The sequence below is a fragment of the Oncorhynchus clarkii genome, chromosome 2 (genome assembly GCF_045791955.1).
Source record: "Oncorhynchus clarkii lewisi isolate Uvic-CL-2024 chromosome 2, UVic_Ocla_1.0, whole genome shotgun sequence".
NCBI lineage: Eukaryota > Metazoa > Chordata > Actinopteri > Salmoniformes > Salmonidae > Oncorhynchus > Oncorhynchus clarkii.
In genome coordinates, this window is record NC_092148.1 from 65,963,868 (window position 1) to 65,990,503 (window position 26,636).

At 40.9% G+C, this 26,636-nt stretch overlaps 3 protein-coding genes across 6 annotated transcripts; 2 read left to right on the forward strand and 1 right to left on the reverse strand.

The window, feature by feature from the left end:
- Window positions 1-4,306: 4,306 nt before the first annotated feature.
- On the forward strand, window positions 4,307-18,088 carry LOC139372027 (tropomyosin alpha-1 chain-like). Of its 3 annotated transcripts, XM_071111978.1 has the most exons (10): window positions 4,307-4,616; window positions 5,372-5,497; window positions 9,510-9,643; window positions 10,224-10,341; window positions 10,510-10,580; window positions 11,392-11,467; window positions 11,888-11,950; window positions 12,090-12,159; window positions 12,981-13,059; window positions 14,242-15,151. In XM_071111978.1, exons 1-10 carry the CDS (start codon window positions 4,503-4,505, stop codon window positions 14,243-14,245), a joined length of 855 nt encoding a protein of 284 aa, XP_070968079.1. In that variant the 5' UTR covers window positions 4,307-4,502; the 3' UTR covers window positions 14,246-15,151. The 3 variants fall into 3 exon arrangements, with proteins under 3 accessions (XP_070968079.1, XP_070968080.1, XP_070968081.1); XM_071111979.1 differs by lacking the exon at window positions 14,242-15,151 and having other exon boundaries at window positions 4,361-4,616; window positions 12,981-13,063; XM_071111980.1 differs by lacking the exons at window positions 5,372-5,497; window positions 12,981-13,059; window positions 14,242-15,151 and adding exons at window positions 5,095-5,220; window positions 16,421-18,088 and having other exon boundaries at window positions 4,394-4,616.
- Window positions 18,089-21,179: 3,091 nt separating this feature from the next.
- LOC139372063 (lactamase, beta) lies at window positions 21,180-23,781 on the forward strand. Of its 2 annotated transcripts, none has more exons than XM_071111982.1 (6): window positions 21,180-21,670; window positions 21,839-21,905; window positions 22,041-22,231; window positions 22,377-22,683; window positions 22,782-22,947; window positions 23,073-23,781. In XM_071111982.1, exons 1-6 carry the CDS (start codon window positions 21,305-21,307, stop codon window positions 23,593-23,595), a joined length of 1,620 nt encoding a protein of 539 aa, XP_070968083.1. In that variant the 5' UTR covers window positions 21,180-21,304; the 3' UTR covers window positions 23,596-23,781. The 2 variants fall into 2 exon arrangements, with proteins under 2 accessions (XP_070968083.1, XP_070968082.1); XM_071111981.1 differs by having other exon boundaries at window positions 21,210-21,676.
- A 766-nt stretch (window positions 23,782-24,547) lies between these two features.
- Window positions 24,548-26,267, reverse strand: LOC139372089 (pro-neuregulin-4, membrane-bound isoform). Its single transcript, XM_071111983.1, has 4 exons — window positions 26,188-26,267; window positions 25,978-26,071; window positions 25,604-25,756; window positions 24,548-25,485 (listed from the first exon to the last, which is right to left on the reverse strand). Exons 1-4 carry the CDS (start codon window positions 26,195-26,197, stop codon window positions 25,410-25,412), a joined length of 333 nt encoding a protein of 110 aa, XP_070968084.1. The 5' UTR covers window positions 26,198-26,267; the 3' UTR covers window positions 24,548-25,409.
- Window positions 26,268-26,636: the final 369 nt, after the last annotated feature.

The window sequence follows — 26,636 nt, forward strand, 5'->3', positions numbered from 1 at the left end:
AACAGACAAACAGAGAACACAGGTATAAATACACTGGGGATGATGGGGAAGATTGGCGACACCTGGAGGGGGGTGGACACAAACACAAAGACAGGTGAAACAGATCAGGAAGTGACAGAAACCACATTTGTTTAAGCAAGTCAGCCATATCAGCTAGGTTTTTTTTAAAGGCAGTAAATGAGGCTGAATGAACTGTTTTGCTGCCAGACAAGTCTCTGCTGATAGCCAGGTGTAGCAGTGGTAAGGATTCACTCCATGGTGCTTTTTGGGACAGCTTTATGTAGGGCCTAACAGTTTGAGGGCACCGTTTGTCACTGTTATAGTGCAATTATTGCTGGCATGTATTTAAAAAATTTTTTGGGGGTTTGCCCCACCGAAATGTACATGCTCAAATCTCCACTGTTTCCATGTATAGGTGATTGTACTGGCCTGTGTGGTACAGTCTTTCATATGTGTTGTAGTTTGTGGCAACGTATTGCTTAGTTATCATTTGTGTCAACTTTAAATTAAGTCTAAGCCATCGATTGTTAACTCTGTCCATTTTTGTACTTTATAGTCTCTGTTGGTCCCAGTACTGGTTGATGTGCTGGTCTAAGTGACCGCACACACTCAAATGGACCTACAGCTGGGGAAGATTATTTTATCATTCACACACAGTAGACATAATGTAAACCACCATGTTGTCAACCAAATGCTGTCCTCTATGCTTAAATTGTATTGTGTAAGGCTCAATTTGTGGAAACGCTGTGATCACTCATTGTCTTTGGAACTCCATCTTATCGCTATAAACCCACCTTACCGTCAATCATTTTCTCTATTCACTTATTCTTCTCCTGATTTGATAACATCTAGACTCAGTAACACATTTAAAAGTGTTGTGGTGTACTGTTTTTGCTACCTTTTTTTCACCTGTGTAATGTTGTGCTTCTGCTTATTCTGGGTTTCAGACTGAATGCAGTGGTAAATGTGCTGCTCACAACTGACAGCAGCAACATGGACAAGAAGGGAGTTGATATAGCTGTGTTTAGGCATGGCTTCCTTATTTTGAGTCTGTTAAGTGTGTTTCTCATCCTGCTGGAGCTAGTACTTTATATTAAACCTACCTTATGCATCCACTTGTTTCTCCATTTGTAACACATCCATCAAAAATCACAAAATGCTGTTTTACATTTTGTTATTTGTGTTGGTCTAATTCCTAGAATGAAAAATATGGTGCTCTTCGATGTCCCAGGTTTGTGGCAATGATTAATAAATAATTGTATCTTTACTTTCAAGTCAGATGTTTGTTATTTTATGTTTGAAAGGCATATGTATGCATTGTCTACTATATTTTTCTACTATTTTAGATGTATTTAAAACAATTAAATTGTTGGAGTTCAGGTGTTTGTGATTGATGGGTGACTAGGTGCATTCTTTTCAAATAAATATGCTTATTCATTCATGATTATGGATACATTCTGCAACAGTTAATCTGGCTTTGAATCTGCAACAGAACATGTCAACAAGTTAGTTGACGCCCTGAATTCTGTCACCATGAATTTAAATAGATTTCACCTCTTTCATATAGTTGGCAGGAATTATAGGGATTAAATATAGACCTCAACTGGCTGAAGGAGAAGAGGATCTGCTCAAATAAAGGTTGCCTATGTTGCTAATATCATGTAGGCAAAGAACTAGCCTAGTATTCATGGCACATTGTAAATATCTGACTGCTACTAGGGTAGTATTATGTACAAGACACAAGACCAAATGCATAATAAACCAAAACATTTTTGTTAGATAATATATAGAACAGTCAATTGAAATGTCCTGCTAGCTAGCTGACAGAAAAGATGGCGTGCTGAAACTTGTAGGGATTTGTAGTCCTGCATGATGTCAATTTAGATGCTAATTACCTTTTTTTAATCTGAGATTAAACAAAGCCAAATATAATGATAAAATTCACCTTGTCTGAAAGACATTTACATGGTTATCAAAACATCACACCAAGGAAAGCCTACATGAAACAGACCTTGTTTGAAGTGGTTCTAAATTCCCCCACGTGAAAAATGAACGGTGAAAAAAACAATTGGAACCATTTCTGTGTTTGACCGCTAGATTTTGAGTATTATGATGCGTTCACTGTGGAGCTCTATGGTAGACTGTGACAGAGCAGGCAAAAGTTGAACTGGAATGCAAAAATGCGCTGAAAAGTTACTTACTGGCCCTTAGGGCCAGTGAGAGACGAGATCCACTGGCCCGACACATGTTTTTACTCGCCCTGGTGTACCATCTTTAATGTCGGACCCTGCACGCGAAAGAAAATAAATGAATGTGCCAGAAAACAATAGGCTAAGTGGATTTTGACTCATTACCACATTATATGGGATGTGCAAATTCATGCTCTCTCCCTCCATGTAAATATCTGGCTGCAACAACAGCGCACACAACACACCCATGAATGGCAATCAACCTACGTATGTCAGTTGCTCTGATAATAAAAACAGCCCAAACTCAACGTGAACAGCATACGAAAGACTTGGATTATTTTAGAGGCTTATCTCATAGGGTTTGGCCCGAACACTTGGCATAGTGACTTAGTTGAACTTTACAGACCAAGGCAGGTGCTTGATGAAGGCAATCCTAAAAATATCCTCACAAGAAGGAGAGACTCAAGAAGGCCTCAGTCTAAGCCTATGTTTCTTTCAGCTTCCTGTCTACATTACAAGAAGTTATATATTTACACACTAATAACAATTAGGGATTACTCAATTGAATTACATTTAATTTTACCATTGTCAACTTTAGCCTTTCGAGTGCTTCACAAATGGCTTGCCTCTACTTTTTGTCAATTGTGGCAAATTATTATCTGTTCAATTGATATGGTTAACCTTCAATGCGATGGATGATATGAGAGATAGTCTAACTGATCAATCCATTGATTTATCAATATTTCTTCAGGTTAATTTCCAAACTTAAACAATTGCTAAAAACCTGTCATGTACTGTATGGCCATGCAGGTCCAGTTTAAGTAACTCGTTCCCTGTAGATTGTGTTTCACGATTGCTCTTCTTATATGCATCTTGAACAGTCTGAACAGCAGTGACAGTTCTCTAACATTAGAACCAGCAGCGCAACTCCCCCCCCCCCCAACACACACATTCTGAAATTGCATTTTTGTCCCTCCCAGTTTTATCATTGGAATGTGATACAAAATAGGGGTGGGGAGGCTTTAGGACCATGCGGACACCTCTGAGTGATCAGGTAGGCTGTTTGGAGTATTTTCAGACTGGATTAAAAATATATAATTTAAATGATGTTATGTCCCCCCAACTTCTACAACCAAAGTTGCACCCTTGATTAGAACTACAGTATATGGCTACTGTAGATTGTCAAAGGGAGCAGAGGGCTGTTGAAATACCATCACACTTCAGTATCCCATGGAGGCTGTCTGGCTACAGCCAACTAATACTTAAAGAGTTAGCAGGGAGACTACTTGATACATTATCTGGCAGCTCTTTCCTATCTTATGCCTCTCAGATTGTGAACAATGCCTCGAGGGGCTGGTTGACCTGAGTCTTTCACCAGCAGTACCTCTTCACTGATTGTACACTTGACCTGATCTAATACAACACCTCCCAGGAGGACAATTTCAGATCCATAGATAGCACTGGGCACTGGCACAGTTATGGTCCAGTATCCTGAGACAAAAGGACAAAAAAACATTAAACAGTATTCAATACTAAATCATCTCAGAATGACATAAGGGGAAAAAATCTCAATACATTGTACTTACTGTAGTATGGCCCACTGCCAACATGCTGGCACAGGTGTGAAATTGGCTTTAAAACTGCAACATGTTCTCTTAGCATCCTGACAAAATGTGTAGAATAGCATTATAAAACAGCACATTTAGCATACTCCTGAGATGGACAGTGTCCTTCCCAAACAGTAGTATTTACTACCTTAGAAATAGGAACCTACATATTGAAGGGGCTGCTCTCCTGCCCATCAAATCGGTCATGCCTAGATGGGATACAGCTTTTGTCAAATTTGAAGTCAAACGTAGTTTTTTGATCATTTTAGCTAACATTAACACTTTACCTAACCTTAACCTAATTACACTAACCTTATAAGTGAATTCTCATAACCTGCTCCGCAAGTTCTCCTAAACCTGCTACGAAAAGTAAAGTTTGACAAAAGCTGTATCCCTTCTAGACAAAACTATCAAATCCCATATATAGTCATATCAATGGTCAAATGTCTGAGAGCAGCGAATCACCGAGTAGATCCATAAAGAAAGATAGGGCAAGGGGAAGGGACCCCGAGATGCCGTCTCCAAAAAAGTATTGGATGTCTGAAAGAATTTAGTCCCCTCCCCTTCTCGACAGTACATATTTGAAAAGGCACATTCAAGAAGAGCTTGCACTCCAGCGCAACGTTCAGTGAAGCACAGACGCACAGTCTCTCTCCTCGGGTCTCTTTCGAAACATTTGGTGGAGCCAAACAAAAAATAAGCAGCCATGGATGCCATCAAGAAGAAGATGCAGATGCTCAAGCTCGACAAGGAGAATGCCTTGGACAGAGCTGAGGGAGCCGAGGGAGACAAGAAGGCAGCAGAGGACAAGAGCAAACAGGTCGGCATTATGTATGGAACATCTAAATGATTCTAGAAAAGGCACCTGAATACCAGTGGCTCTGTTCGCGGCAGTCTCTAAACGTGGATCGATCACCTCTTCAATGTGGATGTATCACTTTTACGGATCATTCGAAATAAGGAGTATTTAAGTGATATTTATGAATAACATATCACGACGGGTAGGCCAATAAGTGACCTGGGTATGAATTATCGGAATAATTGTGTTTACTAATTACGTCCATGTCACTGATTGATGGGTGGGTGAAGTTGTATTAATGTAGCCTAATTATAAAGTAGGAAAATATATGTGTAGGAAAATTACTGTAGGCTAATTATAAGTAGGAAATATAGAATAATTACTGTAGGGAATATGGATAGGCTATTAAAAACGTATGCTTCTTTCAGCATAAATGCAATAGTATATTCACTTTGATGTTCTATTCAACTAAATAAAATGTTGTCCTTTGCATGTGTAGTTAGAGGATGAAATAAGTGAGTTGGAAAAGAAATTACGGATCACCGAAGATGAACGTGATAAAGTGCTTGATGAGTTCCAAGCCGCCGAGGAAAAGTTTCTGAACGCCGAGGAGGTGGCCACCAAGGTATTTTATGTGGCTCGCATGATTTTCCCTAACTTCTCTCCTCTTTCTCCCTTTCTCTGTCTGTCTGCGTTCTTGCGCCTTGTGCGCGCTCACGCCCTCTGTTTCCCGCTGATCACCCCTGTGAAACTGTCCACACTAAAACAAACCTCAGCTCGAGGATGACTTGGTAGCTCTGCAGAAGAAGCTGAAGGGAACAGAGGATGAGTTGGACAAGTACTCCGAGTCTCTTAAGGATGCCCAGGAGAAACTTGAGGTGGCTGAGAAGACAGCCACTGACGTAAGTAAAGGGCACAAAATCACCATTCCTGCACACTGCTTCCCAAATCGGTCTCACATCAAACTGTAAAATATGTAAAATGACAGAGTTATGTGAGAGGCCTTTATTCGGCCTCATCACTCGGTCTAAAGTCTTTTCTCAGATTACCAAATGTAGGTTGAATACTTTTTAGGTGTGATGCACCTGTCCAGCCCTAAATGTATATGGGCCAGCTGGACTGTAGCTTATAAAGGAATAATATTTAAATCACAAACAATCATGATGTCATGCCAGATATTGTTGAACTGTCATTTTAGATATTTTATGGTTGTGTGTCTGTTGTCAAAGATCACAAATCACCTAAATCATATCAATATAAAGAACAAAGGTGTTTCAGTGTTCTGGTATTTGAATCTCTCCACATAGATCGCCTACATATGAGACCCCAATGTCAATTTAAGACACTAAATCAGATTCCTCTCCACAGCTCCTTAAAGTGGGGACATTTACGAGTGGAAACTGAATTTGTTAAACGTGCAGTCTCCAAGCGGAGTGCGTGTGCACCGCACGGATAAATATAGCCCACTGCTTTATTTGGTCATTGGTCAAGTTAGAGCTTACTTTTTGGGCTGCGCTTGTTTCTTGCAACAGAACAGACTAGGCCTATAGTAAATTAGTTTCCCTTAAATTTAATTTTCTAACTATTCTACCATCAACCTGAAGTATTTTCTAATAATGAGATATTTACTCATTAAATCCACTTTTAGACCATTAGTATTTAAGATTATTCTTGTATCTTATTATTAATGTACTTTGTTGTTGTTTTGAGGTACATTTAGTTAAACTCATACTCTAGAGTGTAATTTGGCTTCCCTGCGGTATAATTTGGTTTCATGCAGGGAAGAACTTGAAATTAGGGAAATGCTCCATAAAAGGAAAACTGTGTCGCTTCATGCATAACACCGGGAGCTGCATTCAGGGGCTGAAAACAACATGTATAAAATACCTAGGGTTGTCGTGTTATGGCATGATAATCCTAGGCTAAATAAATATGGAAAAACATTAGCAAGGCAAGTTAACTTCTTCATTATTGAAGGGGGATTATCAAATGAGATGTGACATTCAGTTGACAATTGATTTTCATGTATTGAAAGTGTCTATAGGGTAGCCTACATCTCAATAGACTAAAGGGACTCCCTATGCTCATCTCCTTTCCTTTAGGCTGTCATTGTAAATACAAATTTGTTCTTAACTGATTTGCCTAGTTAAATAAATACAAATAATCTGCACTGATATGAAAGAGTTAAACTGGTAAAAATATATACATTCTTGGTTGGCATTCACCTATCCCACGTTTTCATATCACTGCAAATGAAGGAAAGGAGATCAGGAAAAAACGAATTTGTTGAACTCCTTGAGTAAAATTCTACAAATGCATAGAAGGCCTCTTGGTACTCTTTAGGAATTATACAGTCTGAATATCTTTTCAATCCCATCTGTACTGTCTAGATAATACCAGTAGATGGTGCTATACACCCGTGCAAGGTCCCTTAGTCAACGCTTGTAGTAGCTGGGCGTGCCCTTATCATTACAGTACCTCTACCACAGATACACTTTTTATTATGACCAAATGTTGGTTAACCATTATAATATTACGAAAACAAGAAACAAAAAATTAATTATACTTCCCGTATATTTTCGTTTGTAGCCTTGAAAAGGTTATGAAAGCATGGTTACTTCCGGTGTTAACGTTCAGTTATTGCTGTGTGCGCTCCTCACAGACGACTCGAGTACCGCCGGCAGCCTCCCTCCAGGTACATTCCAGGGCGTTGTAGCGCTCCGTTTCCATTTCAAGGAAAGTGTTAACGTAGTTTTCTTAGCAAGTTGAAATAATGACCGGTATAACATCACTGGAGGCCGTTAAACGGAAAATAAAAACCCTGCAACAGCAGACAGACGGTGCTGAAGAGAGAGCTGAAAGACTACATAGAGAATTGGGCTTGGAGAGGAAAACCAGAGAATCCGTAAGCATATCATAAAATAACTGAAAAAAAAAAACATTTATCCAAAAGTGAAACAATGATATATTTATTTTAAGCTGTTTAATATCCGAGTGAGTAGCACAGACTTTAAAAATCCATGGTGATGCACTCAGCACTGACATAGCGGAATTTCTCTGACATCTGTGCTTCTACACCTGCAGTGCTTGCTGTTTGGGGTTTTAGGCTGGGTTTCTGTACAGCACTTTAAGATATCCGCTGATGTAAGAAGGGCTATTATATAAATACATTTGATTTGATCCCATTGTGTTAGCTAACAACCTAAATGTATCATGCTCATTGATTACGATTCGCCAACTCGGACAGATTACGAGCTCGAGGCGAATTTGATGATTGCCCCAAGTGTAAATAGTGTTTAGCTGTAGCGGTAGAGCGCGATTTCAATGATACTGTAACCACCATGTTTCTGATGTCATAGTCCGTTTATATTTTCTCTTAATTGATGGCCATGATGTACAAAGGTAACTGTTTTCACAAACAGTTATTTGATTAAAATATTAGTTTGTTTAATGGTACTGTATCACCCCCAATATTCATCTCCTGGGTATGCTAGGCTAGGCATGGGTATGCTATGCTAGGCATTATTATGCTTTAGTGCACATAATAACCTAAAGTAAATTGTACTTTTTTTTAAACATAATTGCAGCACAGAGTAAACTATTTTCCATTTAAACAGGAAATAACGTCAGAGAATGTTGCAACAGAGCTGCGAACAACATCAATAGCAGAATGTCGCTTTAAACAAGGTTTCCTTATAAGGACAAATAGTTGTCGCATGTTCTAAAGAACAGGGGGCCAGCCTCTGAGCTATAGAATCAGGAAATAAAGCCTGTATGCATTTGCTGCTAAGCGGGTTAATTGCCAACATCAACATGGTCACTTCATGTTAGTTTATTTGAAGGAGACGTTTTGGGTGGGGTTTGAAAAACACCTAGATGAACTGATAGTCATCTTAATTTCACTGGCTAGTTTCCATATCGCCATTCACAACATGAGATGGACCCTGCGCACCACTCTGGTGTTAGTATGTGATCAGGCCTCTGAGCGGTTAACCATAGTATGGTGGAGTATGCAAAATAGGTCAACTTTGAGCACCTTTATCTCTTGAATGTTTTGGCATTCAAGTCCAAAAACTCACTTTCTGACCACTTCTGCAATGGGCCAATATGTATGTGGGAGGTTTCATTCAATTCAAATGGGCTGCTGTCAAAAAGGGATTGAAGTGTTTTTAAAGATTCAAAATAAGTTGACTTCGGTACATATAGAAACAAAGAATAGAGCAGTGGCTGTCCATATAAATTGTTTCTGCTATCAAATGTTCTGTTTTATTACCACAAAAACATATTTGTAGCCGAATTTGACACTTCCTCAGTATAAAATCTCTTATAAAATAGTGTGACGGTTCCATAACTTATTGTTGGTACTAGTGGTAAGGTAATTAGAACAGAAGGGAATACACTTGATCAGTCACACCACCAGTAAAATAACAATAAAGTAGACATTTTGAGAGGATGAAAGGCTGAACTTCATCTAATCTTCAGATATGGTCCTCTGGGGACTCTTCATTGGTGTGTGTGTGTGTGTGGCCTTTGACAGTGTAAACCACTTTGGTGCACCATGAGTCCTCGTTAATGTCACCTCTGGGGTCCAATAATGAGGCCAGGTATTCAGCCTGTGTCAGCCAGGAGCATTGTTGTCATTACACAGTGTGTGGAGTGCAGCTCAGCACAGGGGAATCCTCCTAGGAAGGCCCTTTTCTCTCCCCAACAGGTGGCACTGTCATTAGGCTGGCAGATGGAGATGGCACCATTTTAAATAGTCATTACCCAGACCTCTCACCTATAAAACACACAAGACACTGAGGTCTAAAATTCACCAGTATTCTTTATGTTGATATGTTTGTACTGTATGTTTGTCTCAATACATTTTACCCCACGATGCAGGTTCTGGCAAGTTCTTCTCTTCTCTCCTAGGCTGAGGCCGATGTCGCTTCCCTTAACAGACGTATCCAGCTAGTTGAGGAGGAGTTGGATCGTGCTCAGGAGCGTCTGGCAACTGCCCTGACCAAGCTGGAGGAGGCTGAGAAGGCGGCTGATGAGTCCGAGAGGTATATATTTATGGTGGATAGAGTGTTAGACCATAGACTAGACTGAGTTTCTCTTGCCCCCTTACTGTAGTTGTTAAGGCCTTTAGCAAAAGTAATGGCTGGCGCTGCCACTGACCGGTTCCAACAAACATAACCTGTTTCATCGGTGACTATGAAATCCTGAATAAATTGTCCATGAGGCTCTGTTTCCATTCCTTTGTTTGGTGTATAAACAACCCCTCTATGCTGCACAGCCCAATGCCTGAACATCTGAGACTAGATCAGACCCTGTCTGGGCCTGCCCTGTCATCTCCAGTGATCTAGTGGTGCAGTATTTTCCCCCCAGTCCCATTAAAAAAGCTGCCCAGGCCTTGACTTTGAAAGGGCATATTAAAGTTTGCCAGCCAGCGTGGCTGTGCGGTGGGCGTACCACGGCACTCCCAGAGAGCTGCTTGCAGTGGTACCTGCCCACCCAGGTTTAGTCTGGCCTAGAGATATTGATTTGAGTTATTGCGTTACAGTGCAGTGCATCTGTGAGCCTGGGAATGGGACTCATCCTAGCCTAACATCTGCTGCCTGTCTCTCCCCTTCCTCCCCACAGAGGCATGAAGGTCATTGAGAACAGGGCCTCCAAGGATGAGGAGAAGATGGAGCTGCAGGATATCCAGCTGAAGGAGGCCAAGCACATCGCTGAGGAGGCTGACCGCAAATACGAGGAGGTGAGTCTCTCAGCTGCTGTTGGCCACACAATAACATAATGGCACACACTATGATTAAGTCCACCCTGACATACCTTAAGTCATATAGGGTGTATGTACACAGATATTGGGTGTATATACACAGCCATTTTGTGTATAGTGTAACTCCTTGGTGTTCTGCACCTAAAGGTTGCCCGTAAGCTGGTCATCATTGAGAGTGATCTGGAACGTACAGAAGAGCGCGCCGAGCTTTCAGAAGGGTAAGATTTTTGTTCACTGTCACCTAGGAGTAACGCTGCACATTATTAACATGCATGGATGAGGTTATTTAATGCCACGCCTGGCTCAAAGTTAACTGAACTTTTTATTTTGGACGTGTTGCTCACTCTCGTTGTTGCATGTACTATTAATTTGCATGTGTTTCATGTTTTGAATGGCCTTTTGTTCACAACATCCACTAACAGACGGATTCGAAGAGCGGAGGACGAGCTAAGAGTTTTGGAACAAAGCTTAAAATCACTTACAGCTTCCGAGGCAAAGGTACTGCAGACTAACAAAGTATTCTGTCAGGTCTATCTTTACAGACTTATGTATGACTTCTTGTCACGTTCATTCACTCTGCTGAATGAAGCCTCTCTTTCCTGCTAGCACCTTGCTCTGCTTTGCTCTCTTCCTATGTGTGGGCTTATGCTCGGGATATCCTAGAACTAGAGCCTTTTACACCTCTAACCTGGTAGGAACTATGCAAGAGTAACATCTTTCACATGCCATATTAGCATTCTTAATTTGACCAATCTGCAAGCTAAAAGGCATTTACAAAAGCGTCTTTGTAGTCTCCACCTTTATTGTTGTTGCATTCCTGCTGTGTTAAGGCACTTTGGTCTCCTTCCTGTAATTCCCCTAGTTCGTATTTATTTTGTTTTGTTTATTCTCCCCCCCCCCCCCCTGCTCTCCCTCTGTCCATCCTGCTTCCACTTGTCATCGGTGTCTCAATACGCCTCTCCATTTTGGCACAATTTCCTCTGGACCCTCCTCCACTTCCTCCGCACCTTCTCCCCTCTAAAACAACAGCAAATGCTCTGAGCTTGAGGAAGAGTTGAAAACTGTGACCAACAACCTGAAGTCACTGGAGGCCCAGGCTGAGAAGGTAGGTAGTCTGCCGCTGTGTTCAGACCCAGGCATGCTTTCCAAATCCCCCCCAGAGCCATGCAGGAGAATGAATGGAAGGAACCTGAAGAACCATTTACAGCAGCACTTGGGTCATTGGTTACAGTATCTGGCTTACGAAATTGGAGAGGGATAAGATTAGTAAAATGTTGTACTTAAAGATGTCAGGCAATTACCTTTCAGTATTTGTTCTGTTAATTGAAGATAAACCTATTGCATCTAAGCCTTGTTGCTTATGTTTCTTTTAGAACTGTTTGATAAGTCATTAGATGTAAGGTCTTTGTTTCATATATAAGATAAAGTGGGAGGGTTTTTAGGCTCTGTCTGTCTCTGTAGACTGGTGCAGATGTTACAGTTGGGTAGATGCATGACTCCCTTTTCTGCTTCTTTTGATCCACAGTACTCACAGAAGGAGGACAAGTACGAGGAGGAGATCAAGGTCCTCACTGACAAGCTGAAGGAGGCAAGTTTCACAACCCCCTTTATCTGGGGGCTTTGGCCAGAGGCCAGGCTATTCCAGTACTGTGGGTACTGTCGGCCCACAGTATCACTGACTGTGACATTTAGACTGATTCTTAAGATCCCGTCTCTCTCTACCACAGGCTGAGACTCGTGCTGAGTTCGCTGAGAGATCAGTAGCCAAACTTGAGAAGACCATCGACGACTTGGAAGGTATGACTTTTTTGCAGTTCATTTCAAAACTGTACTTTGCTCTGTTTGGAGTAGGTCTACATTTTATAGTGTCAGTGAGTCTCATTCATGGCCATTTGGTAAGTGTCTTTGCTTCTTTCAAAATGTATTGAACAAGAGGAGGAAACCCTCTTGCCTTCTATGCTACACCTTGTCAATATAATCTAATCTGTGCTGGTCTTTGCTACCTCTCACAATTTCCATTATCAAATGTATATTCTGAGCAACACGTGACCCTGATTGAGTCGGTGTACTTTTGGGTCACATCTGAATGGAAATGACTTTAGTAGTTGGACATTTGACAGGTCATCCTATTCACTCTAAATTCACGTTTGTTCATAGGTTGGGTTGTTTTTGCCGGTTGATCTGCAACAATTAAGTTGCATCTGCTTAATGAGAATAAGCTATTAGTCAGGGATATGCTGCCCTACAACTGCTTGTTACAGTAAATCCTCCATCTATAGGTTAAATAACGTAGCAGGAGGCTCTCATAGTAATTAGAAGGGCTGAAGAAACAGTCATATGGTCATGATATCTCTGACATGAGATGTTCAGGACTCTGTTCACTATTTCTTGATGATGCTGAGGAATTTGTCGACCTCAATCACATTTCTGTTCTATCCTCTTCTGGTATAACTTTTTTTTCTTCCTTTTCCACTCTGTCACTCTCCCTGGGCTGTTTCACCCACCTCCCTCTGGGGTCTTGCTGATGACCCGGATGCCCTTCACCACCCTTCCCACACACCCCTCCACCTGTGCCCCCTCCTCCTCCCTGTCTGTGCACTTGGCCCACGTCCCAATAGATGAGTTGTATGCCCAGAAACTGAAGTACAAGGCCATCAGCGAGGAGCTGGACAACGCCCTCAACGACATGACTTCCATGTAATTCTTCATCTGTGCTGCCTGCTTGTGCCTCTGTCGTCACCTCCTTGCACCTCCCACCCCCATTGTCCAGCCATCACAATCTTCTGTCTATCTGAAACCCATCTGTTGTTTCTGTTCGTACAAGATAAAGTGGTTCACATTACTGTTAGAAAGCACCTAATTATGTCTATACACTAGGTAGTCTAAAGGTCTTCGTCAAAGGATAGTTAAAGGGGGTAATATTGTAAGTACTGGCTAACTGTGGGAATTTTTTAAGCTCACTCAATGGTTCCCATTCTCACTTAGACTTGTTTGTGGTTGTGAGGACATTCTCTCCATTAAAGTCAGTTATCATTTTTAGCAGTGCAGTAGAGTACTTGAACCCAGACTTGTTTTGTATGAACAGAATACAGCATGGAGGTTCTTTGTTTACCCATTTGGGCTTCCATTTTAATAACTACCATATTGTATTACTTTTTACACAAAAGTAATCGTAATTCATTTTGTGATAGTATTTTAAATGTACATTGTTCGACCAACAAATTAATGTCTTAATTTCAAAATATTCATAATATTTTGTTAGCCCTTAATGCATGTGAGGTGTCTATTGAAATGCAATATTTCAATGTGAGCCGCCTTCTGGTTTTTAAACTGAGTTTCTCCATGTAGTCGGTGTGCTTTTGTGTTCTGTACATTTTCCAAGTGTAGCTCACTTGTTTTTACTACTAACAAGGTCTACTTCTGTATGGAAGAAAGGCCCCATGTGTCCCCCTTGACATTCCTTTATGTGCATAACCACAGTTGAGGGGAAACTGTCACAATCTACAGTCTGGTTGCCTTTGGAAGTTGTCTTTTTGTTGGGTTTTATGCTGTGCCCCTTTGGCATCTGAGAAGATATCAGATGTGTCAAAGCTGGAGGTGGAGCACCATGTATGACAGATGTTTGGTCAACTGATGCTCCTCATGACTCCTTGGAAAGGTCTTTCATGTGATCAGAGGTTTGGTGTGTTTGAGGTGGTTGCTGCAGTAGTTGTTGTACAGTGTCTGTATCCCTCCATGGCAATACCTCCCAGTGGGGCATTGTGGCTCTAGCCTGTCCTTTGTGCTGTGGCGCCAGTAGCGCTGATGTGTTGCTGCGCGTCTGTTTCCCAACAAACCCCCTATAGCAGTACCTCACTGTACCTCTTCTCTTCCGCACAGATAAATTGTTTACACCTCATCAAAGACGCCTCCCGCCAGCTGAGCAGCATCACTCTGCTCTCTCCCGGCCTTTCTTCCATTTCCCAACCCTTCTGTCCATGCTTTCCTTTACTCCCCATGTTCTCATCCTGTCAGTGTTGTATCCCATCTCTTGTATAGAACCTCTGAATCTTTCTGTGTTGTATACAAATAAACCTTCTTCCTTCTATGTAAGCTTTATCTCCTTATTCTATCCTTTTCTGTTCCTTCTGAATTTAATTTTCATTTCTATTTATTTTCAAGCGGCTCTAATAATAAAACTAGGGAGCCCTGATGTTAGTAATGTTGTCATTTGTTTTTTTTATGTCTCAGGAACCCATAAACAAATGTTATGGTGCTGGCATTCTTACAAGTTCAGTTGAAAGTACCTCTGTTTTAATGTCCATTGGTGTAGATCAACATTTTCATTCATTTTGAGAGGTGAAATGTGCACTGTCCAGTGAACAGTTCTTGCGATTAGGCCTACTATACACTTGTAGCTCTTATTCAACTTTCCCTCATTTAATAGGTATATACCTAACGGAGTAGTGATTATCTTACAGCCTTAATGAAGGTATGTTTTTTAAGGAGCATCATGGCACATACGGCTGTTAAAACAAATGTAGCTTTTAAAGCGACTGTCATTTGGCTCAATACAGTATAGTTAATGTAATGTTTTGATAGGGAGGTGGCACATGTTGGATTGCTATTGAACGAGTAGGGAAAGTAGTAGGCGTGAAGAGAAGCACAGTATGTAGGATTGTCTGCCTTTGCCTGTTGAAAGTGAGTTGGAAAGAGTAGTAAGATTGACTATTGAGATGCTGATGTTGATGACATGAAGTCTGCAATTTGCAATATCATTTTATTGTTTAAATAAATTAATAGATATGCACTTTCCGAATCATTGTTTTCAATTAAATGCGAGCATCACAGGCACTAGCACTTAGTTAGCTACACCTAACTCGCAGTATTTATTAAGTCAAATTGTTAGCCATTTTGTGTTCCAAGCACCTCATTCATTCACAACTAGAGTTTTGAATGTCCAGGCCACTCATTGATATGTTCTCCCACAGTCAGTGTTTAATGTAGAACCGTGTGGTATGTAATGGGAGCGTGGAATATCCTGGGCATCTATGACATCAGGTAGTGATCCTCCATACAGGGCTGGAATTTGGCAGCTTTTATACTGCCTTAGTTGCACCTATAAGACTTTAAGCAGGATCTGTACAGTACATGCCTTCTGGTGCTGGAAGGTATATTTAGACATTGAATAGAACCCACTGGCAATTTGTTACTCTTTAGCTCAATTATCCACCCCAGAGAAATGTTGTTCATATCTCCATTCACAAAGTTCAGAGGCATTCCACCCATCCCCTTCTGCAGTTACTGCACTGTTCTGTGGAGAGTAGACTGAATGTATGTATCTATGCCATTTTCAAACAAGGTAAGGTATCAGGTGTGAAGTGATCCCACATGAAGCTTTCACTTGAGCTCTAGTCTGTTACTGCACTGATTTCCTGTTTTCTTTCTCGTTCTCTCGCTTTCCTACCTGCTTTCTGACTGCAAAGATCGCCTCTACCAGCAACTTGACAAAAACCGCCTTCTTTCTAATGAACTAAGAGTGGCCTTGAATGAGGACTAAATAGTGTGAATGTTTCATCCATGAGCTTATGTACCGTAGTGACAGTATAATTCTGTGTAAGAAAGATACGTGCTTGTATTGTGTTTGTATGATGCCCATAATGCTGGAGATGTTACTGCTGGCGTAACAAGCTATCTACATTGTAATGGGTTAATCTATATACTTACTGTATACTCTTACAACTAGGTACTGTAATGTGCCTTTATATACCATTAAATATACTATACGCACCACTATTGATTTCCCCAGTTTGAGAATGGTGAAGGCAATGCTGTAAGAGCTGTGTACTGCATGTATGGTTACTGCCACAGCATAGTTACAGCATTGTTTTTTTCTCTAACTGAAAGCGTTTTGCTTTTGATGGCTAATTATGTAACTCTGACTAACAGTACATTTTAATTCATAATCAAAGTCATCTCGAATATTGATGGTCCTTGGCCTGCTGTTGTGGGGTGCTTTTGCATGTTGTGGGTTGCTTGCTTGGATTTTAATATTTGTGTTTTATTTGGTGTTTAACAGAGAAACTGGCACATGCTAAAGAAGAGAACCTCGATATGCACCAGATGCTGGACCAGACTCTAATGGAACTAAATAACATGTGAAAGCCTGGTTTACACACTGGTTTGGGCTTTCTGTATTTGTACCTTGCATGCCATGAATCCTCCTTCCATTCCATGCCCATGTTGAGGAACACAAACCGATGCTTTTCCTGTTGCACCATCCTGCTTTCAGTGGAACTCAACAAGGAAGGTACAACATTTCCTTAATGAAACCCAAAATGAGAAACACTTCTATTTTTTTTTATTTTATAATGATGTCAGCATTTTGTAATCATTGAGTTTAGTTTATTTTTGACAAGTTATCAGGTGAAATTACGTGCCATTTGCTACGAAGGTTATTTTTATCTGCATTTGATAGATTGAAGGGGATGAATCTGGCACATTTCACCCTGGTTATGCACATACCTTACATTTCAATCAAAGACAAAGTGGAAAAATGTTGCACTTAATTCAACTTCAACGTACGTACAGAATTAGTAGTGTAGGAGAACACATGATTTTAGTTTTTGAAGACTTCTGTATTTGTTAAAGTTTCCTCAAGTAAGTATACGTTGGACAAGCCTGTCCACGTGTATATTGGTGCTGTGTTAGGGGGTTGTTCCACCAATTCGGTGCCTTTTTGAGAAGCGTTTCTTGATTTCACCTAATTTAAACATTCTGTCATCAAGAGCACATTCATGTTCAACGTTTTCCCATCTCAAGACGGGGAAAAAATACTATAGTAAGTCCCAAATAAAGTAACGGTTGTTCAGACTGTAACAGGGTTGTTCAGACTGTAACAGGGTTGTTCAGACTGTAACAGGGTTGTTCAGACTGTAACAGGGTTGTTCAGACTGTAACAGGGTTGTTCAGACTGTAACAGGGTTGGCGACGTAATCTTAAATCATCCATAAATCCCCTTGTGACATAGGGAATAGAAGTTTGTGCAACAGGGAGTGGTAATTGAAGCCTGTATCTATGGGTAACAGAGTTGACGTGTTATGCTCGACCCACACTGTTTTCCGATTTGACTATTAGATAAATTTATCAAAAGAAACATTGTTTTCGAAAGGAATAGTTTCAAAGAAACAATGATGGGGAAACTAACGACATTTTAGGGTTAAATAGGGTCAAATCTTCCTAGAGGATTTTGGCACTTTAGCAAGTATTTATTCTATAAAAAAATCTGATTTATTGAATTCTCCATGTTTATATTAAATGGCACTTTTAATATAACATGCTTTTCAAATTCAGTATTGGTGCACAATTTCTACTTTTATATCAGAGGGATGCAAAAAGCACTTTTCGTGGAACAACCCTAGGACATTTTAGGAAAGGCCAAAATTAATTTTGTTTTTAATTTTTTTGCCTATATCAAACCGTGGCTAGAAAGGGATCAACTTATACTTCTGGAGTGTATTTGTTTTTCTTTTCATCCTTAAAATCTTTACAAAATCTCTATGGAAACATTCTTGCTAAATGCATTCCTGTTTTTTTTGTTTAAACCATGGTTCAAAACAACAATTTTGTATTGTCTAGAAATATTATTTGAATCATGTGGGTCTGCCTCACTTGTTTTACTATTGTTTTATTAAATTAGATGTTTTAAATGTATATCATCTGACATGTAAAAAAAAAAAAAAAAAAATTGTGAATATAAATAAAATTGCACAGTTTGAGATTTTCTAAAGTGGAGTATTTTTATTTGGTTGTCCTTAATCAATTTTTATATATATATTGTAAAGTATCCTCTTTTAGAAAGATTCTACAAAACAAAGTCTTAAGGCATCTTGAGAGGAATTAAGTGGACCCCTTAAATACAGTGCTGCATTATAAACCTTGTTAACCCTCAGCTTTGTGTGTGTGTGCTTCCAGAACAAATGGTAATCTGTTCATCTTCCAACCTTGTTACATTGACTGCTCATTCTGATCTAGGTGTTGGTTTGACTTCCAGAGAGGTCATGCAAGAATATAGTCTAGTCTACCTATGTAATTTGGCATCTATATTTTGGTACTAAGCTTGGATTTATAGTTTGAATTTAAATTAATTGTAATAGGCCATGTGCTGTGTCACTGGATTATAAATGACCCATCATAATACAACTAGTTGTATGCCAGGTGAGATTGCAAGGAGTGAAAATGTAAACAAGCTCATACAGAACAGAGGGCATTGTTACTCTCTAGGTGCTGACGGGAGCCATGTGTTGGCATGTAACCTCTGAGAGAGTATTTTTGTTACCCTGGGGACTGGGTGATAAACTGAAGTTAAGGTAAGAGGACTATCAGCCAAAGAAGGGACATGGGCCTACTACATTTGTATCATCTCTCCGAGATTGTTATTCATACTGATGACCATCTGGATAAGAAAGGATACTAATGAAAAAGCAATCATCTGTCTTACTGGTCCTTTTTTTATGGACATTACATATCTTTTATGCAATGTTATAGACCTGACTGCTAGTTATGCCTGTATTGTATTGAGATGTTGTGAATGGCTGTGTGTGTGGTGTGTCATTGCGGTTTGGTTGTGGTATGCTGTCATATTGTTGCTGCAGATTTAGTGCCCAAGTAATTGCCTCTAAGATAAACATTTTGATTGAATAGAAAAATATAATGTATGAATTTGATACAACTGAAATATTTCATTCTATAAAACAAATGTGGTCAAATTGGCAATATATGAAGTGCATTTGTTGCATTTGAAATAGGGGAGACTGTTTTTTTTCCACTCAGGAACTGGAGGCAGTCGGGTAGGGATGGTGGATGGTAGTTGGAAGAGCGCACTTCCAACTAGCGTTGCGGTAGCTTTCGATGAAGAGGAACATCAAGACGAAGCAGCTGCTTTATAAGTGGGATGCGCTGTTGAGCGCTACATCCTGAGGTGTTCGTGCTGATTGTACTGAGATTGTGACAGCCGGTTAAATGGCGTCCCTTGAGAAGGCAAGAACAAGATGTATGTCAGGAGAAGTCCAGTATTGTCATAATGAGTATACTTGGAATGTGGAGGGAAAAGAAGAGGCAGATGAGGTTTGAGAGAGAGGAAGAGGGGGAGCTCGAGTCGGGTAAAATTGCGGGGGAAATGGAAATGGTTTGTTAAAGAAGAATGGTAGAAAGTATAAGCAGAGTGAGCTGAAGACAGGAGGATAAATGGAAGTGAATGAGGTCGAAGTATCGGAGGTGGTAGGTGTGGTGATGTTCTCGGAGCCCGAGGCTTGCACGGAGGGTCAGGATAAAGATGAGTCCGTGACAGTAGGAGTGAAGTTTTGGGAAAAAGTGGATCCTTGCCTTTTGGCGGATCCATTTGTGGTTTCATGGTGGGTGAATACAGAGTTTGGTGCTGTGGAATCGGTGATGGTAAACAGAAGTGGTCTTGTGATAATTGTTTGTTTCTGCTGGTCAGAGGGAGAAGGCGCTCCACTTTAAACGAATGGGGGGGCAAGAAATGTGAATTGTTTTGCTCCCAAGAAAAGGGGGCAATTGAAAGGAGTGATTACTGGGGTAGCATTAAATGTAAAAGTTGATCAACTGAAGGGGAAGTTTCCCAGTGTTTGTGATGCTCGTCGTTTGGTACAACGCAAACAGGGTGGCATGCGTGGTGAAACAGAAGTCATTGTCTGTTCTTTTGAGTTTTGATGTCTTTTCCCGACAAAGTTATGTTAGTATATATAAGTTGTCCTGTACAAGCTTTTGTGCTAAATACATTACGTTGTTACAAGTGTCAAGCTTGTGGGCATGTGGCAGCAGTGTGTAGGAGGGAGGGTCCAAGGTGTGCAGAAGGGCATGAGACAAAGGAATGTTTAGCATTGGGAAAAGTAGTGGTATATGTTAATTGTAGGGGTGCCCATGGGGCTGGGGATCAGAAATATCCTGTGTGAGAGAGGCAGGTTGAGGTTTCCATGGTTAGAGTAGTGCAGAAGTCATATGCTGAGGCAGTGAAGAAAGTAGAGGAAGATGGGTCAAGAGGGAGGGTTCCTGAGAGGAGTGGTGTGCAGTAGATCTGTACCAGTACAGAGGGATCGGCCAACAAGTGATATATGTTTCAGTAAGATTGTATTTTAGCATTCATAGCAATGGTTATGAACTGTACTGCAGGGATGGAACGTTAAGTCTCAGAAAATTGAGGATGTGGTGGCAGCTGCAGAGAGGTATTTGGGTGTGCGAGACTTGACATCAGAAGAGTTACAGGGTGTGTTAAGTGGTGGTGTCCCATCCTTTCAAGTTGTTGACATGAGGTAGGACTAAATAGATTTAAATAGTGGGGTAGGGTGGTGTTTTTATTTAATTGATATTTACATGTTCTATTATTTTTTTTCCAATTTTATTTAAACATAAATGTGTTTGTGGGTGTAGTGGAAGGGTCTTTTATTTTGTTTTACATTTGTGGTGGTAGGTAGTCTAGTGGTTAGAGCGTTGAGCCAGTAACCGAAAGGTTGCTGGCTTGAATCCTCGAGCTGACAAGATAAAATAATGTCGTCCTGCCCCTGAACAAGGCAGTTAACCCACTGTTCCCCGGTAGGCCGTCAATGTTAATAAGAATTTGATCTTAACTGACTTGCCTAGTTAAATAAAGGTTAATAATGTTTTAAGCAAAGTTCAAGGGGGTTGTACTCCAGTATAGTAGCGGTAATGCAACATCTAGTGGATGCCAAACGCCGTTAAACCTCATCGAAGAAGAAAAATAAGCGTTTGAAATTGATCTGAGCTCCCAATTCGTCATTTGGCTAGTACTGTCTGGATCGGGGATTGATTGATTTTGTCTGACGCAAGCAGGGGACTCGGGAAATGTTTCAAACTCGATTCGATTATAGCGATTTTCTACAGTAAAACAAATGTCAGTCGGTCGATAGGCTACAGAAAAGTAAATATGTCGCGGTTATTTTACTCGCCATTCAAGCGTTTTTGTGTCAAGTGTAAATATTTTCCTGCAGTGACCGCGCGCTGTTATTCCTCTTTGTTGACTCCAATTCGGTGCCCCCAGCTGTCAAAACAACAGACCTTTGTCGTGTTACAACAGCAGCAGAGGAAATGTTTCGGACCTTCACGCCTAACTTCTCGGTTTTACTCAAGGTCAAAGTTTTGGATTGGGGGAATAGGTGCGGGCATTGTTTTAGCTTTGGGATTGAAATATCACACTGACATAGCTGAGCTCTCATGTGAAGAGGACTTCCAACATACTGGAAGATATGGTGCTGCCATTCAAGTTAGCAGAGACCTTGTTCAGCGGATAAAGGTACAGGTATTTTACGTTTTTTGCATTCAGAATGTTTTTCTCCTGAAATTAAATGTTTAATAACATGACATTCAGTTGACGCATGCAGCTCAACCTCATGTCAGAACATGTTCATACATTTTCTGTCTATATCTCTGTCCATCGCCCCTTTTTTGCTTGGTGTGACAGGATGAGGTTGGGGCTCCAGGGCTGGTGGTCGGTGTGTCTGTGGATGGCTCTCAAGTCTGGTGCGAAGGTTGGTGTCATGCAGTACCTTTAGGTTCACTGTAGTAGACACAATACACTTACTCCTCATATGTTCACAAATTATTGCAATGCATAATGCTGCTGTGTCAAACAGGTCCCTAACTAACTGATGTCCATGTTGCAGGACTTGGCTATGCTGACTTAGAGAACCGTGTGCCCTGTGGACCAAAGACAGTGCTGAGGATCGCCAGCATCAGTAAACCCCTAACTACAGCAGCAGCAGCCCGCCTGTGGGAGGAGGGGAAGCTTGACCTCGATGCCCCTGTCCAGAAATACGTCCCTGAGTTCCCCCAAAAACAGTTTGAGGGAGAAGAAGTAAATTGAGTTTCTGAGAAGTTGGAATAAAGATACATTCCAAACGAGCATGATCCTCTCACCTCAAGCACTATTTTCCCCTACATTTTTCCAAATATTTGTTTTTGTGTGGTTCTTGAGGATGTTTTTTCTCTTTGACATGTAGGTGATAATAACTCCACGGTTGATTCTCTCTCATCTGAGTGGCATACGGCACTACGAGAAGGATGCCAAGAAAGTGAGGGAGGACAGGGAGAAGGCCAAACGACCTTTAAAACTGCCTGGTAAAGAGGAAAAGAGCTTGTCTGAAAACAAACCCAAGACCGAGGACAGCAGCACCAAGAGCAAGGAAAACAAACAGGCTCAGAAGAAAAAAGAGTTTGAGCAAGAAGAGTACTACCTAAAAGACAGCTTTGAAAGTGTCATTCATGCCTTGGACCTGTTCAAAGACGACACTCTCGTTTTCAAACCTGGTAGGAGCTATGGAAGAGTTATCGCTGTCAATCAAATGAGTCCTATGTGTATTCAAATTAATTTACGTGAAAGTAAACTAGTGTTTTGTCATCTGCAGGCACCACCTTCCTGTACTCAACCCACGCCTTTACCCTCCTCAGTGCCGTGGTGGAGAGAGCTGCTGGCCAGCACTTCCTGGATCACATGATGAAGATGTTCAGGGAACTGGGCATGCTCAACACTGTGCCAGATGAGAATGACCCCATTATCTATAACCGCTCAAGGTAATGAATGACCAATCTCCTTTTGCTTCACTGCATATCAGTGGTCAATTGGTCTAAGATCAGCTTTGTTATTGTGTTCTGGTTATTATTTTTTTTTTCAAACAAACTGTATTTTTTTGTTGCAGGTTTTATCATTTCAATAAGAAAGGACGCATAGTAAACTGCCCTTACGTGGATAACTCCTATAAATGGGCAGGAGGTGGCTTTCTCTCCACTGTGGGAGACCTGCTCCTGTTTGGGAATGCTCTGCTCTTCAGCTACCAAGTGGCCAACCTGAAGGACTGCACAGACCTCCTGCCTGGCTTCCTCAAACCAGAGACAGCCCAGGCTCTGTGGGCCCCTGTGGACAAGACAGAGACCTCCTGGGATAAGGATGGGCTGTATGCACAGGGCTGGCTGGTGGTGGAAAAGGAGCAGAAGTATGGCCAGTGCAGGAGGCGCAGGCATTATGTCTCTCACACAGGGGGAGCCGTGGGGGCCAGCAGTGTCCTGCTGGTTTTGCCCAGTAAGACAGTCCAGCATCCCGAAGGACTGACTACAGCCCTACCTCAGGGAATAGTGGTGACCATCATCACTAACATGCAGTCTGTGGGACTCAACAGCACAGCACTGAAAATCGCCCACGAGTTTGACAAAGCTAGAGGCTAATAAGAGTTTATATTCTTTACAAATATAGAAGGTTAAAACTACCGCAAAGTGTCAAGGCACTACAATATCTTTACTAATGGCAGTGGATGAATGATTTATCAGCAGCACTCTTTTGTATATTTGAATTTGATACTGCTTTTTATACATTTCAGCCCATTTTGTTGAGTAATAAAAGACAATGTTTGACATGGGTGTGCATTGAATATTAAGTCATTAGTTTGGTAGTGTTGTTAATCTTGATGCAGATAAGTGACAACCATTCTCACCTTTGCTGAACTGGGCCTTCTAATCTCACCACTAGGTGGCAGCAGTGTACTGCTTTGCTATAAATAGGAACCAGTGACTTCTGAAATCACACTGTTCAATACTGATAAGTACCTCAATGGTGAATCTACTTCAGCAAACCAATTGTAGGTCATACTGCGGGGGAAGAGCATGATGGTATTGAGAGACCTGAAACTACCCACATAGTCAGCAGTTTGCATTAGGTCTTAAGTGTACTGTCTGTTCAAATGTTTGGGGTCCTCTCTTGATTCGAAATGAAATTCACCCCAACCCTGGTTTGCCTTGTTACTATCCATCCCATTTGAAACACCTCAGGGGCAGAGTGGTGAATTGATTTGGTCTTCATTGGCCATGAATAGATGACATGACTTCTGGTAGTTCATTTAAAGATGAGGGACTCGGCACCATCTGTTGGTTGGCTCTCAAATGTACATCTGAAATGGAACTGGGAATGTCTATGGAGATTACAATATACCACTCACTATCTAAGTCTGAATTCTCTGTGGTCCAGACCCATTGAACCTCTTATGAATGCCAACACCCCAATGTAAACGATTGTATTGATAGCAGGAATTATCATCTTTACTTATAGGTCAATTACATCACTTCAATAGTCTTGATTGACATTGATTACTGAAGACAACACCTTGTTTCCTCATACGCAATCACAAGAAATGTACAATTTATTATTGTGATTTGTGATGTTACACATGAACATTCAATAATACAAGAAAGATGCTTACTGTAACTAATGCTCACTTCATGTTTGACTTGTATGAAAGTTGAACAAATAGATGCATTATTGATACATTGGGAAAAGCATGTGAATTCTACATGAAGTATTCAAAGTATTGCCCCAATAGACTCATCTATGGTATCACAGGCTTAGAGAAAGTGCACATTCACAATTGAACTTCGACACACTCACTGACTTCTGTCAATCAAAGCATAGACTAAGCAAACATTTTACAGTCATAGTATTCCTTTGAGTGAAGGTATCAGGTTTCACTCCATGCCATTCCATCCACCAGCTTTAAAAGCATGTATTGTGTGTCAGTGGAAAATAGCCATTGGAATGAAACACATTGGCTGCGTTTACACATGCAACCAAATTCTGATTTTTTTCCACTAGTTGGTCTTTTGTCCAATCACAATGAGATTTTTTCACAGATCTTTTTCAGATCTCTTATTGGTCAAAAGACCAGTTAGTGAAAAACGGGCTGCCTAAGTGCAGCCATTGTAACAGGTTGTAGTCAGTCCTACACCCAGTCACACAGTATGGAGAAAAAGTGTTGTGGCTGACTGTCTTTGTGTCTACAGTAGCTTCAGCTTCTGATGGCCACTCAAACAGGCTGCAGCTTGACATTTGACGCTTGCTGCAGAATTGTTGTGGGTATAAGTCTCCTCTGTCCTCCTGGTCCTTCATAGCCACATCTCCAGCAGCATCCAGACCCACACCATATCGTACCACCGTCCATGAAACATTTTGTTATCCAATCCGATGTCCCCAAAACAATATACAACAGGCCTCATACTCTGGGCTCTACTCTCCAATACTGTTGTTCACTGCCTTTCTGCTGCTTATTTGGTTTGTCCTTCCATACCCTAACAATAAAACAAATACAAGGAATGACACAGACGTAGAAGAAACTATCAGACCTGACAACACTATTCCTGCATACTTATCGATTCTTGAATCAAGCTAAATGAATGTGTTACTTACTTGCAGGTGTAGTAGATTACTACTACCAACACGACTAGAATAAAAAGGACAATGATGACCACAGCAGCGACCAGTCCTGTCTCCCCTGCATCATGTGCAGTGGTGAACAGCTGGTACTGCTCACAACGACTGCCTTTGTAGTTCTCACTGCAGCTGAGGGAGAAGGAACTGCATTATTCTCAAGAAAGCTGTCGCCAGTTGAGAACCAAGAGCCAGGGTAGGTCTGCCTGGTCTGAGCTGAAGTAAAACAAAGGCTAAAACCATGCAGAAGTTCCCATAACTTCCTTAGCCCATTGCCAAGCAACACTGTACACCTGCTCATGGCTGACAAACTGTTAGAGACATTAGAGAATAGTGATGAGAGAGTAACTTACAGACAAGTAAGCGTATCCATAAATGAAATTTTAAAGCATTTTCCTCCATTCATGCAGTACGAAACCTCTAACTCGTTGCATGGGTCACCATGGTCTACAAAAGAGAGAATAGAAACATTTCAGGTTAACAGACACATAAAACAAATACAGTTACATCATATGGAAATTCTCAATAGCATTCCTGATCAAAATATTTCGCCAAACTCTTACCTGCCATCATTTGAATGTTTATTTTCCTTGTTTCTATCCTGAAGAATGTGACAGGGTTCTCTAAGATCCCCACCTAAGAATCAAGTGCAATGTACAAAAGTAAAAGCTCGTTACTAATCTACATAGACAAAATTATGAATTGACATAGACAACAAGATAATCAGAGAAAAGGCTTCATGTTTGGCACTTTCTTTCTGCACTAAAACAAGGTATAACAGAAGTAAACTGGTTATGCGTCCTTAATCATATCACCGTATCACTGACTTATCGCCATTGTATGAAAATAATAAAGAGGTTTGTTATTCTCTTACAAATAGTATTGTTATGAATCTGTCCTTACCACCTCAGGAAATCCCAGTTTGTGGTAAGGTTAGTGCAGGTTTCTTAGGTGAATCACAGAGACAGACTGTTGAAAATAACTCTGCCAACTGCTTTTTGTTGGGCCTTCA

What these genes read in the sequence shown, in the direction of transcription:
- LOC139372063 (XM_071111981.1), top strand. Translation starts at nt 21,305, where the DNA reads ATGTCGCGGTTATTTTACTCGCCATTCAAGCGTTTTTGTGTCAAGTGT. An exon ending in CTCTCAAGTCTGGTGCGAAG is followed by an intron (nt 21,906 to 22,040) that starts GTTGGTGTCATG and finishes TCCATGTTGCAG; the next exon opens with GACTTGGCTATGCTGACTTA. An exon ending in CACTCTCGTTTTCAAACCTG is followed by an intron (nt 22,684 to 22,781) that starts GTAGGAGCTATG and finishes TGTCATCTGCAG; the next exon opens with GCACCACCTTCCTGTACTCA.
- LOC139372089 (XM_071111983.1), bottom strand. An exon ending in ATGGATACGCTTACTTGTCT is followed by an intron (nt 25,757 to 25,977) that starts GTAAGTTACTCT and finishes CTTCTCCCTCAG; the next exon opens with CTGCAGTGAGAACTACAAAG. An exon ending in GTAATCTACTACACCTGCAA is followed by an intron (nt 25,486 to 25,603) that starts GTAAGTAACACA and finishes TTTTATTGTTAG; the next exon opens with GGTATGGAAGGACAAACCAA.
- LOC139372027 (XM_071111978.1), top strand. Translation starts at nt 4,503, where the DNA reads ATGGATGCCATCAAGAAGAAGATGCAGATGCTCAAGCTCGACAAGGAG. An exon ending in GCGGCTGATGAGTCCGAGAG is followed by an intron (nt 9,644 to 10,223) that starts GTATATATTTAT and finishes TCCTCCCCACAG; the next exon opens with AGGCATGAAGGTCATTGAGA. An exon ending in TCACTGACAAGCTGAAGGAG is followed by an intron (nt 11,951 to 12,089) that starts GCAAGTTTCACA and finishes TCTCTACCACAG; the next exon opens with GCTGAGACTCGTGCTGAGTT.